The sequence below is a fragment of the Silene latifolia genome, chromosome Y (genome assembly GCF_048544455.1).
Source record: "Silene latifolia isolate original U9 population chromosome Y, ASM4854445v1, whole genome shotgun sequence".
Classification (NCBI taxonomy): Eukaryota; Viridiplantae; Streptophyta; class Magnoliopsida; order Caryophyllales; family Caryophyllaceae; genus Silene; species Silene latifolia.
This window is the reverse complement of record NC_133538.1, coordinates 132533440-132547154: the sequence shown is the minus strand read 5'-3', so window position 1 is coordinate 132547154 and position 13715 is coordinate 132533440. Positions and strand designations below refer to the sequence as shown.

The 13715-nt window shown below is 36.9% G+C and overlaps 2 protein-coding genes across 3 annotated transcripts in view; one reads left to right on the top strand and one right to left on the bottom strand.

Moving 5' to 3' along the window:
* The window catches only part of LOC141633090 (protein FORGETTER 1-like), a 61949-nt gene extending 52360 nt beyond the window's left edge, over positions 1 to 9589 (bottom strand). The window contains exons 1-8 of one of the 2 annotated variants that reach the window (XM_074445575.1): positions 8936 to 9589; positions 7908 to 7973; positions 7631 to 7804; positions 7420 to 7550; positions 7140 to 7216; positions 5029 to 5213; positions 4860 to 4937; positions 1124 to 1256 (exon numbers count right to left, since the gene is read on the bottom strand). In XM_074445575.1, coding sequence (XP_074301676.1) covers positions 1124 to 1256; positions 4860 to 4937; positions 5029 to 5213; positions 7140 to 7216; positions 7420 to 7550; positions 7631 to 7804; positions 7908 to 7973; positions 8936 to 9409 — 1318 coding nt within the window. In that variant the 5' untranslated portion in view covers positions 9410 to 9589. The remainder of the gene's footprint in view (positions 1 to 1123; positions 1257 to 4859; positions 4938 to 5028; positions 5214 to 7139; positions 7217 to 7419; positions 7551 to 7630; positions 7805 to 7907; positions 7974 to 8935) is intronic. The other variant, XM_074445576.1, reaches the window with a different exon arrangement.
* A 3411-nt stretch (positions 9590 to 13000) lies between these two features.
* Positions 13001 to 13480, top strand: LOC141628942 (uncharacterized). The gene has a single exon (XM_074442025.1). It carries the CDS (start codon positions 13001 to 13003, stop codon positions 13478 to 13480), a length of 480 nt encoding a protein of 159 aa, XP_074298126.1.
* The last annotated feature ends 235 nt before the right edge of the window (positions 13481 to 13715 follow it).

The following is a 13715-nucleotide window of genomic DNA, read 5'->3' as shown; positions in this document are numbered from 1 at the left end:
CACCAATTTAGAGCTGGCAAGTCTGACCCGACCCGAACCGACAGAACCCGGAAATATTGCGACCCGAAACGACCCGACCCGATAACAACTTGTAACCCGACACGACCCGATTATCAATGACTCGAACCCGATATTGACCCAACCCGATGCTGACCCGATTAAATTGTTGACCCGACAATTATTAAGCTTAATTTTGATCAAAATGAAAGTGATTTTGTGTTTAGATTGATATGTTTGACTTAGTAATGAAGTAACTAAACCAAATATTAGGTTAAAAACTAAATTTAATGGTAAAAAATTATAGCAATGCGATTAAGTTACCGGACCTGATAATGACCCGACCCAAACCTGACCCGATCCGATACATCATTTGACCCGAATGACCCGACCCGATAACGACCCAAACCCGACCCGACTCGGCCCGAAAGGGTATGCTGACCGAAATGACCCGAACCCGATATGACCCGACCCGACGTGACCCGACTCAAACCCGACCCGATTGCCACCTCTAACCATATAAGAATATTGACTAGTCCCCATAGATCTTCTGCATATTTTTTTTAACAAAGGAGCCTTGGCGCACCGGTTAAGGTGTTGCTTTGTGACCGTGAGGTCACGGGTTCAAGTCCTTGGAGCGGCCTCTTGCCAAAATGGCAAAGAAAGGCTTGCCCCAATTGCACCCTTGTGGTGGGACCTTTCCCTGGACCCTCGCCTAGCGGGGACGCCATCGTGCACCGGGCTGCTTAAAAAAATGATCTACAAACATATAAATGAGCTTATAAATTGTAGATGACATGACAACATCCTAGTTGTTCTTTTCTGTAACCATTTAATATTTTTACGGAAAAAAAAAAAAGTTCATTTTGGCGTACAAAAGAGAACTTAGGGTACCAATACCAAGTTTCAAGATCGCAATCTAATAAGAGAAGGTGGAACTTAACCATGAGCCTACAAGTCAAGAATTATTCATTGATTTAGCTAGTGGAAGTATCACAAGGCGAAATTCACTATTTCTATTTATTAGATAGGTTTTGGGTTAGGCATTCGAAATTCAGTTAACTTCTTACAAAAAATGGGGACAACAAGCATATATGACTAAAAAAACTAGTCCATTAATACCAACCTAGAAAATCACGAAAATTCAAAAAAGATGTGCCATCACCCCAAAGACCAAGGCGAACCATGTAACCCAAATTGCGTGGTTCTGATGCACCAGTAGCTGAACAGTAAACTACACGTCCTCCAGGAAGCTTGTCCTGAAAAAATTACAACGAAACAGCTCATAACTATTAGATCCATCACTGATAACTACACTAACACACATTGTCATTGCTCTATGCGCTCTTATAATCATCCATTCTACCAAAAAATATACAATTCTCTTTTTACTGTAAATCTTTCTGTTCATTTGTATAAAGCTGCCTGTTATTATACAGAATTTAGTACTTCACATAAGCTCTCATTTATTCTTTTACAGAGGCGTTCGCTTGAACTATGAACCTCGGTAAACAAACTAAATTCATTTGGACTCCTGTTGTCGTAACCAATTTACTCTTTGATGTCACAGAGAATCAGAGATTAGCCAGCTAAGGACACAAAATTTAAATGGAGATAAGTAGACAACATACTTAAACCCCCTTCAATAGAAAAGGAAAATGTCATGTTTACACTATTTTTCATTTCCAGGAGTAAAACGCTCACTATTTAGTATAGTGAACTCATTGTACAGCATCAAACAGCACTACATTTCTCATCAAGGATCATCAGAAAAATATCCTTAACATCCCTATATATTCAGAGAATATGAAAAGCTAAAATTTTCTGCTCAAATCACTATAGCCCAGAGATTGGGCCTAATATTTGAGGTCCCTAACACAAGGCTCTTATGCATTAGAAATAATGTTTGAGTCTGTTCTATACATATAAGAAGATGGCTCTCGACATATTCTTACTCTATACTCTCACAACGTACCAATATATTCTAAAAATATAACAAAAATAAATGATAAACTAGACAAGATACAGTAATTGTCACGGAGTAATAACTTATAATAATATATCGTATTTTCAGAAATCTCGAATAAGAGAAATTTGCCGTATAAAAGTGTTAAAAGTACTGAAGTGTTGATGAAGATTCTAAAGGAATCTCGAGTAAACCTCACCTATGAAATATTAATCTTCGGAGAGTAATCAGAAAAAACATATTAGTTTCAAAATTATAAAAACTATAAATCTAAATTTCTTATGAAAAGAGCTTTAATATGAGTATACATTTCACACTATTTATTTATCAAATTTTGAGAGATATTAAAAAGAGTAGTGGGTGTCTCAAAATGTGAGAATAAAAAACAGAGGTAACATTTTATTAAAATACGGAGTACATATATGACATTCCTTAATTATTTTGATTAGTATCAACTTATTTTATCAGATCAAAACACAAGAATGAGAAATGACTTTTGTATTATGTTTCACTCCCCTTTTGTTTTTCACTTTTCCTTTTCTATATTTTCGTTTTTTGAGGTGTGCGATCATCCATGGACGGTTCTAAAGGATGATTCATGTCAGCCGACCCCAAATCATTTTGGGATTAAGGCTATAATGTTGTTGTATTTATTTAATTAAAAAGTAATTTTCTATATATATCGTGTAGTGTAGAGGGTCTATGCTAGTAAGTTCATAAGAACAATTAAGTCCATGCTCCTTACTAAGTGGTCATCTTTTTAGAAGCATTAATGTCTTCCGTTTTCTCAAAAGTGGTGACCAAAGTAAATTCAAGTGTTTCACATTGTCTATCTTATTTTAGTGGACATATTTTGTTTGTTGTGATTAGAGGGTGATAATGAGACGAGACCGCTCGTAAAGCTCGGCACGTGCATGCTTGTGCTCGAGCTTGGGTTTGACTCAATCACTTAACAAGTCTAAGTCGAGCTAACGTTGGCTCGGCTCGAAAAGCTCGCGAGCAACTCGAACTTATGTGATAAAATAATATCTTGCTCTTATTTTATAAAAATATTTATCATGATTATATCTTTGTATAACCATATCAAATGTTCTAATTAATTTGCTTAATATTTTTATATATAACCTTTGAACCTTGTTATTCAAAATATCAAAAGAAAAAAAAAGATAGTTAAATAATTATACATAGGCTCGAGTTGAGCTCAAGCTCGGGTTAAAGCTCACGAGCATGGTAATGAGTTCAATTTTTCTGTTTCATGAGCACAAGACGAGTAAGAGCAAAAACGACTCGTTTTCACCTTGTGATAGAACGTGTCACTACCTATGCAATTTACTTATTTACATATATTTTCCTGATTGGTTTGGCGTGAAGCAACAAGTAGGAACATAAGCAAATATAAACTCCAATACTCGAATAAGAAACAAAATCACATCCAAAAAAAGTTTTATAACAATGATTTTGCATCATGGAGGTAGTCGACAGCAACAAACCGCCTTTAACACATTAAAACCATAAGAGAGAGGTGAAGAGAAGTGTTAATTGAAAGTTCCAAGAATTGAATTATGCGCTTTTCAAGAATAGACATTGCATTTACCTAAACGTTATAGATGATAGCAGCTCTCGAGCCAAGTACGAATTACTAAGCATTTATCGAACACAATAAGTACATCTTCAATGAATTTCATGAATTCATTGAGGAGAAAAAGAATTCACGTTGAAGATGTAGTTTGAGCTCTAGATCTTTACTTACTTTTTTACCATTTTAATTAAATAACATTTTTTTTTAAATCCTACTCCCTTCCATCTACACCAAAGGTAACACTTGCCTTATTTGGTCCATCCAAACCAAACTACCCATTCCTTTTTGGTTAAATTTTTTACCAAAGACTCCTCGTACACCCTCCTTATTTACACCCTATGCCATTATGTTTTTACTTTGTTTGCAAGTGGAACTAAGTCTCCTTAGTTGACACAATTACCCTTACCTTTTCCACTTTTCATTAAAACTTTAGTCAAAGCCCATGTTACCGTTGGTGTCTATGGGAGAGGGTATTATTATAAAAACCTATTTTGTTGTTAGGAACTAGGGGGTGATAATGAGACGAGACAGCAAGCGAGCAACTCGAGATCGGCTCGGTCAAAGCTTAGCTCGTACGAGCTTAGCGAGTCAAGCCGAGCAAACACTGGCTTGACTCGAAAAACTCGAGAGCGGCTCAAACTTGTGTGATTAGATAAGATATTGTTCATATTTTATAAAAATATTTTATCATGATTATATCTTTGTATCGCACATATCAAAATATCAAATGTCTCACTGATTTGCCAAATATTTTTACATATAACCTCTTGAGATTGAAAATATCGGAAGAAAAAAAAAATCAAAAAATTAACAATTATATATAGGCTCGAGTTTGGCTTGAGCTCGCGCAAGCTTGATAACGAGCACATTTTTTTCAAACTTGGGTAAGCTTGAGATCGGCTCGAGCTCGGGTTTTGGTTCTTGAGCACAAGCCGAGCAAGGCCAAGCTCGAGCTTTGCTCGTCTCGTTAACACCCCTATTGGGGACTAAGCCTTTGTTGTTTTTGTTATTGTAATATGTACATTCTCTTTAATTAAATTAAAGGTAAAGGACTATTAGAATTTGGATGAGTTTACAATAGATTTTATTTTATTAGAATTTGGATGAGTTTTTACTAAAAAATTTATGTGAGCAGAGTAATGTACAATTAACAAGACCTCAGCAAATACACGGGTTGTGTATGAAACAACTTTAATGAGATAGAAATGATTTCTGAGTCCATTCATTTTAGTTCATTCTTCATCTCAAGACACTGCAGACAACTTTTGCTATGAACTTTAATCTTTAGCGGTACTAAATTACTAATCAATAACACACCTGAAGATCAAGAACTGCTTCTCCTGTTCGTGTAGGCTGCCCTCCTGCTTCAGGTATCAAATTTTTGGCTTTGTGACACTGTTGACATGAAACATTTTCAGAAACTAAACATTTTGTTAATCAGATTCCTCAAGCCAGTGCTGCTTTGGAAAGGAACAAAGACTGACACCTCATCAAATATGACAAGACCATCGAAAGCCCGCCCACCACACCACTGAACAAGCTGGTTCAACCGAGACTTCCCCTTTTCAGAAGAGGCGATAAGACTGCTATAAGTCAAAAACACAACACCCTCCTTTATCCCAACTGATCTTGAATCAAGCTTGCCATATGGCAGTTTATTCAGTGCGTGTACTGCAAAACCAAGAAAGAGTGACTTTTCAACATCCATATGAAGAAGTTGTAAGGAAAAAACAAAAACAAAAACAAAAAAAAAAAACAGAATTGCTCTTTCATGTACATGTTTTACTCAATCATGTACATTATTCCACAAGTATTATCATAAAATACCCTTCCCCTCAAAAAAAAATTCTCTCTTTTTCTCTTTCTCTCAAAACTTAATCAAGCTACTCCCAATTCTTTAATTATGAATTTTAATTCTCATATCGAACAAGTAATAAATCCGTTTTCATGATTACTTTTGCAATATTTGTTGTTTTTTATCGAATTCATTAGGATTTTTACAATTAGGGTTTTGGTGGAGAAGGGGATTGTGTGCAAAAATGATGAATCACAAGTGCACCATGCGTCAAATAGCCACGAAGAAAGTGTTCACGTCTATTTTTTAAACACTCAAAATCCTTAGCATGTCACAAATATGATTTTTTTTTTTTTGGATAAGTTACAGAGGATATAGAGATTGAACTTCCATTTCGAAACTGAAGTGACTGTCAGTTATGTGAAGTAGCTAATTATTTGAGATTGAGATAAGCTTGCCTTTTAGCAAAAAAACAAAAGTATTTAATTTATCAAACCGACAAATAATCTCATCATTTTCTAAGGGATAGATGATAAAAGTTATTTAACAAAAACAGAACGAAGAGTGTTGATACGAACCACCCACTAAAACCTAATATCTCAGACATTTACACATCGCACACTGTTATATCATTCCAAAAATCCAGCAAAAGAGTTCGCACATCACACTTTATAGCATGGTTGAAAGTGCAATAATGCTTTCTCGCCTCATTTGCCACCATGTTCTCACCTCACTCCCCACGTTCTCATCTTTCCACCCATGAGATCTTCCCTCCCTTCTTCACCAAGTTCCATCCATATCCCTTCCGTCTTCACCATGTGTGTGTCAAATTGTCAGGCGAGTTGAATCGAACATGTGTCATGTATCGTCCCACATGTAGTGTCGACTTGTGACACGCCGGCAATGTGCCATGTCGGAATAACTATGGTCAAATCTATGATACAACAATAAATGGAACACATTTGCGGCCTTTAATTGAACAGTGTGCCTAAGCTAATTGGAAAGCAAGACAACTTGTTTGGGATAAGAGATACTCGTAGAATTTAGTATCAACAGGAGCAAACCAGTCGTGTACGAAAGATTTGATGGATAAAAATTGAGAGTTTTTTCTAACAATGTTTCAGGTTAAACTTATTGGTGTTTGTGTTTTTTATGAGCCATAGAGATATCTTGATTCCAAGTTGTTTCTAGCTTTGATTCAGATTCTAGACTTAGGATTAGATAGGTTGTCTAAGGTTTAATACTTTAATCGAGTTCAAATATGAGGAAATCTGGACGCACTTGTTCATATCCTAGTCCAACAATCAAGAGCAAATCAACTTTGGTTGTCCATATCCTTTCTATCCTTAGTATTGCCAAAAACAGTTTCAAGCTCTGATGCATTAACGCATAAAGTACACATATTCAAGAGTTTAAACTCTGCTTTATGAAGCTGTTTTGTGGTTGGGAGTCAAGTTTCCCCCTCACCGGAACTTGGCTTCTCTTCTCTTAGTAGATAAGATACATGAGATCTTATAAGCTTACGCATCAAAATCTATGTCACCCGTTGTGTCTCTTTGAACAAAGGCGCCAACCCCTTTATATACTTTAATCTGCTATTAATTTATAAAGTGAAAACAGAAATGATTGAGGTAACGTGACTGCTAACTAATTATGCAGAGCATTTGAATGTCATTTTTTTTACTATATAATTCATTTGTAGGTCTCCATTAAACAAATTTAAGAATAAAATGTTTAAAAGGAATGTAAAAGAAAGACACATCAACCAAGCAGCTAGCAGAAGCAATATATTAGCATTTTACCTTGCACGGATGCGGCACCTACATCGTCCAGGTCTCTTCGCGCATCAAACTTCAAGTCTGAACCAATAGATATCCACCTACACAAGGTCGATTAAAAAGAGAACAACTATGACAGAAGTAGAATTTGAGAGTTATGTTTTCAAAATATAAACCAATCCATGAAGCATAGTGATGCACACAGCACAAGACTCTTGGTACCATAATACCAACCCACCTATAAAAGGGCCCCATAACGACAATTTAACTTTCAAACAATCATATAAATTACTCCAAAACATACAATGCTTTCCTCCTTCCATGTTGCCAATTCTCCCATATTAAGCCCGCAATAGTACGACCTTTCCCCACTCCTGCACCATCTCCAACAAAAAACCCTGCCCTGTGACCATTTGGAAGATGCTGCAGATGTCTCTGTAAGGTCCGAAAGTTATCCAATCAGCAAATGAGCATCTCAAGATAAACTGGAAATAAAATGTGATTGTAAGCGTGACCTGAGAAGCATAGATTAATGTTTCAATCTGCAAGCAAGATAATGCCTCCGTTTGCTCAATTTCGTCTCTTATCTCCAAATCATATGTTGGTTCAGGTGGCTGCACAGCAGACAAGGATGATGTCTCCACAATCGGGTCAGGATGAGGAGGTCCTATAGACAATTTAGGAGGGCGCTGCATAATGATCATGTTTAAGTTAAGATCAATATAACAAAGACACCAATAATATATACATATTCATAAACAAAAAGAAAATAAAGTCCAAGCTAACACTCACATAATCGGTAAACGTTTCTCCTGTCGTTCCACCTTCACCTTCTTCTTGCTCAACTTCGATAGCTACCTGAACAAAAGCCAAATTCTTATGCTACCGAAAGAATGAAAAAGATAATATAGGCTCTTACATTGTACTCCCTTTGTCCCGGTCATTTGTTGTCCTTTTCCATTTTGGGGTGTCTCACTCATTTGTTGTCCTTTCTATTTTAAGAATGAATTTGATGAGTAATTTCATCATTCACACTCAATTTATCCACTTGTCATTTAGTAATTTGCCTCTTTTCCCTTTCCTTGGTCTTTGTGCCAAAACCAAAGGACAACAAATGACCGGGACGGAGGGAGTAAATTTCTAAAATCAACCTAATGATACACATAAGGCATTATCGTGGACAAGTTAGAGTGTTTAGGTTTCTATCTCAAAACCTTATGTACAACTTTTGGTGGAAGTGCTAACATTATGAACCATCTTGACTTCTACTTACGACGGGTTTATGTAGGCGATCCCTAAACAAATGTAGTACTCCGTAGTTTCTTTATTGTCGTACACCTTGTATTTATGTCCATTTATGTCCATGCTTGTTTCAAGACTTAAGCGACTGAATTAGTCATATATGATGGAAACTTTTGAACGATATGTTTTTCCTGCTCGCAATCTTTGCACTTGACCATAAGATTATCCGGTTGCTGTATAACTTCATTAAGAGCTAAAGCCAGGCATGCAAATTCAATTGCAGTTCCCCTTACATTTCCATGTTCCAGCTACCAAAACATTGAAATTAATTTTCTAAGCAAATGCATGTAACCAAGCATCCATGGCAATAAATGCATACTCCCATTGTCCCAATCATTTATTTACCTTTCTTATTCTTTGTGAGAGGTATTTAAATCAAAGGTTAAAAAAAATGATTGGGACGGAAGAAGTATTGATAAGCACAACATTTCCAATCGTAAAGAAAATAAGTGTAGAAGTTAAAATTGAGGTAGAAAAAGCGGGAAAGTAGAAGACGAAGACGGGAGCGGCGAACGAACCTCATTGACTTCTTCAACAGGAGGCGGAGGGATGACCTGATTAATTTTAGAAACGTCAACAGCAAGATCAATAGCGCACTGAGGGCACTTAAACCTAGCAAGACCATGAGGAACATTGAGTATAGCTTTACAATTAGCACAAGGGAGCTGCATCTTGGTGGGATCGATCCCCTGAGCTTGAACCTGCTGCAGCGGAGGAGTTGGCGGAGGCGGAAGAAGAAGAGGAAGAGGAGGGGTGGTGGTGGTGGTCAAATTAGGGTTAGGGTTAACGGTAGAAGGAGGAGGAAGCGGCGGAGGAATAGGTCGAAAATTCTTAAGTAGTTCAGGAGGAAGCATTTGAGGAAGGCGGCATTTGGGACAGACAAACTCAGCAACACCAGATGCAACAGTTAAGATGAGACGACAACCGGCGCACCTCACTTGACAACCAACTGCTGCGGCTGCGGCGCCGTTTGATTGAGTTGGGAGAGACATTTTGGAAGTGTCAAGCACAAGATTCAAGAGAGGTTCGAGGATTGCGGAAGGAAATCAGATAATTTTGGAGGATTTGTGTCAAATGCTCACGTCGGAAGGTCGGATGGGGAGAAAGGGGAGACAGAACGTGAGCAAGCTTGGGTTTTTTTAATTTTTTAATTTTTATTTTTGGTGAAAACTGTCAATTACCACCCAATATTTAGTATTTTACAAACTATCATCCTACTCCCTTCTATTTCCTTATATCTTCCCCTTTTTTTGGTACAAAAATTAAGAAAGGAGTAGAAAGAAGGAATAAAGTAGAATAAAGTATTGTAAGTTGTGAAATTTATAGGTGAGAGAAAATAATAAAGAATGAATGATGAATAAAGAATACATAAAGTAATAAGAGTTGTTGATTTTTTAGGAGAGAGAAATTAATAAAAAATGAATGAAACTTACCAAAAAAGGAAAGAGGGAAGATAATCAAACTTGTGTGAAAAAGGAAAGAGGGAAGATAATAGGAAATTGGAGGGAGTATATTTTATTTATTACAATTTACCACCTACATTACACGATATATATCCCATTTACCACCGTATTTCATTCCCGATCATCAATTTACTTAAGTCCCGACTCGTTAAGTTTAATAAGCTATTAAATGACTAAAATACTCTTACTTTATTCACTCAAAACCACTAAATTAAAAGATAAACTCCTTCATCCATCACAAACACCCCTATAATTCATTCATCATCAGTACCTTCATCCTCCAAACAAAAACCCAAAAAGAAAAGCTGTGAATTACTGAATTGCAACACAAAACCCCCAAAATTAAAAGAAACCTAAGAAATGTTTGCAGCACAAACACACTAATAGCACAATAAATTAGTATGGCTTTTCATCATCATCATCATCATCATCATCATCATTATAATCAACCTTATCCTACCATCTTTTGTTAATTTCCACCAACCTTATCGACACCGCCAACGCTCAATCTGCACTGTTAAAAATATTAGTCGTCAAGAATATCGTGGCACGGATTTGTTGAGGTAACCCATCAATTCTCCGCCATAAACGGCTAAGAATAGTGAAGAGGAGAATATAGATGGCTGGATTGGGAATAAGTTAACTCTTCATCCATCACCCGTATTTGAAAGCGTCTCCACCACCCACAAAATTAATAGATCTTGGGTTTTCGTGGGAGGGGAGGGGATTTTGTGGGTTCGGGTGATAGTGACGATAAGTTGGAGGTCGTGGTGAGAAAGGTGGCAAATCTGGTGGTGCGATGAAACGGTATGTCTAGGATGGTGGTAAGGACAAAACTAGGTGTCGTAAAATACTAGAATTAAGCTACCAAATTAACAATTTATAAGCCAAACTATACTCTAGACTACTCTAAATGATAAAGTAATATAGTGCAAGTAAAGGTCGGTCCCAAGAGAAGGTCTTTTAAGCTAAATACTTGAATTGTAAACTATTGACTACTAGAGGCAAGATTATAAACAAACAATGGTTATTCACAATGGCAAACAATAGAGAGACATGAAAAGGGGGTTTTTGAGTTGATTGGTGACATGAAACAAAGTAAAATTTGCAATCTTAGTCTAACAAGCAATATAACAAACACTTGGTGAGTAAGATGATTCAATAATTAAGAGAACTTGGTGCAATTCTTCCTTTGTAACCAACAATGGTAAAGTTTAACTCTTAAATAATTCTCCTCCTAATTTCTACCCAATACTTTCAAGTCAAGATAATAACATGCACAAATTAAACCATCTATGCATGTCCTCCAAGTTTAATCAACAATTCATTAAACCATGAGTGTAAATAAAACATGAGCATTAAGAGTTGTGCCAAGACAAGAAGCTAAGATCAATTCTCACAAGATTAAACCATACAAATGAGAAAAGATATGAAATTTTCTACTTATTGCATGAATCCTTTAAACCAAATCAACATACAACAAGCTTGCTCCAAACAATCCTAGATAGATTAAACCATTTCTCTAGAATTTGCAATAGTTGAACAAATAAGAAGCATGGATGGCCAACCCAAACATAAACTCATTCAACATGAAGATTTAGCATAAGGAAAGATCATTAGATAAATAAGAGGAGATTAAAAGAGTCTTACAATACCAAAGTTGGAGACTTTGGATGAACTACACCAAGAAGGGAAGGATTTAGCCTTCCATAGTCTTCAAAACCCAAAAAAATAAGGAAAGATTACAACTTTGAATGGAAATAGTCTCTCAATTATTACAAGATTAGAACCCTAAAAATGAGATTAGATGAGATGAAAGGATGGTAGGTTAATGCTTTAGGTCTTCAAACTCTCGGGTATTTATAGGGCTTCACGAAAACCTAGAAAGATTTCCACTTAAGAAGCCCAAAAAGAAGATTAGAAAACCCGTAAAGCAGAGCTGCGCAGGCTGCGCAACCACTATTCTTGCCTGCGCACCCTGTTTGCACAGGCTCGCATTCTTGGACTTCTATTTTCCACGAGTTAGACCTCTTCAATTGCCTTCATTTCTTCTAGTCTTCATTCCTACTTCTCCCAACTGGTTTCCGGGTTACAAGTGATCCTTTCGTGCCTTGTCTTGACCTTTGAAAGGTGCTCCATTGCCTCTCGGGTTCCATGCATTAAAATGAAGTGTCCAACCGAGGTAAAGTGCACAAGTTACCACCACATAACCAATTGCCAAATGCTAGGAAAAGTGTACCAAAAGACCCATATTAAAAGACACGAGGGTGATAAAATCACCCTCTTAGACCGACACAATACATTACTATCAGATGGCGATGCGGAGGGTGGTGGTCAGGTGGGTACGGTGAAGAAGTTGTGGTGAGAATGTGAGGTGGCGGTGTGACACCCCGCGATAAAGCGGAAAATATAACTAATAAATTAAAGCGGAAATTGTGAGATTTTTAAAAACTTTTTGTTATAAGTTAAGGATTAAAACGCGGGTGCCAAAAACTAAATGAAACAAATGCTAAAATAGACCAATATAGGTTATTACAACCCAAGTCTAGAAAGCGGGGAAAAGATATCCCACGAATAAACATATAAGGGGTTTCTAAACTAGAAACTAAGGTCCAAGGATTTAGTTCTCGCTAGCCCACACGTCTTCCCCACGTAAGCATCTTCACCACCTGTCATTCATGTAAACATGAACGCCACAGTCAGTGGGGAGTAACTCAAGGTTCTCCCAGCCACAATATGTCGAAATGCAAGTAACAAACACTTAATTGAACATATTAGTCATGCATCACATGTAGATAATGAAGGACAAGAAGATATAATGAGAATCATGATGAGACAGGCATAATACTTCCTTAATAGAATAGGCATGACATGCTAGAATAAACATGCAATCAAGGGCATGGAGCAACCAAGTCAACCAACTCATATTGACCGACTCAACAAGTGTAAGACATATACTTAGTATGAACTCACAAGACAACCAACGGCCAAGCCGAGGTTTCCAATAGGGAGATAAAGGTCATCCTTGAGAAAGCGGTAAATCCCAATCGCAAAGATTGGAGCTTGAGATTGGATGATGCCTTGTGGGCCTATCGCACGACTTACAAGACACTGATTAAGATGTCACCGTACCGACTACTTTTTGGAAAACCATGTCATCTACCCGTAGAGATTGAACATAGGGCCTATTGGGCGGTTAAATCCTTCAATTTGCAAATGGATGAAGCGGGACTTCATAGGAAGCTTCAACTTCATGAATTAGAAGAGATTAGGAATGAGGCTTATGAGAATGCATCCATCTATAAGGTTAGGACAAGGGCATGGCACGATAATATGATTTCAAGAAGAGTTTTTCAAATGGGAGAGAAAGTCTTGCTTTTTCAAAATAGGCTTAGACTTTTCTCCGGGAAATTGAGGTCTCGATGGATGGGACCATATGAAGTGGTGAAAGTTTTTCAACATGGAGCAATAGAAATCAAGTGTTTAAAGACCGGGAAAGTCTTGAAAGTGAATGGACAACGACTTAAGCATTATTATGAAGGCATTGAAGCGGGTGAAGTGGAAACACTACACCTTATTGATCCCATTTACGAGGCTTAATGGAAAGTGCAACCTTGTCGAGCCATCGACGTTAAATAAACGACAACCCTTTGTACATATTTCTTTCCCTTGCATGATTATATTTTTGCACTTCATTTTTCATTTTTACTTCCGTTTTAGCATGTTTAAATTATTTGCATGATTAATTTCATATCTCGTTTCATATTGTTTTCATATTTAGCATGTTTGCATTATTTGCATATTTACATTTCACATTGCATCTTAATTCCGCAAT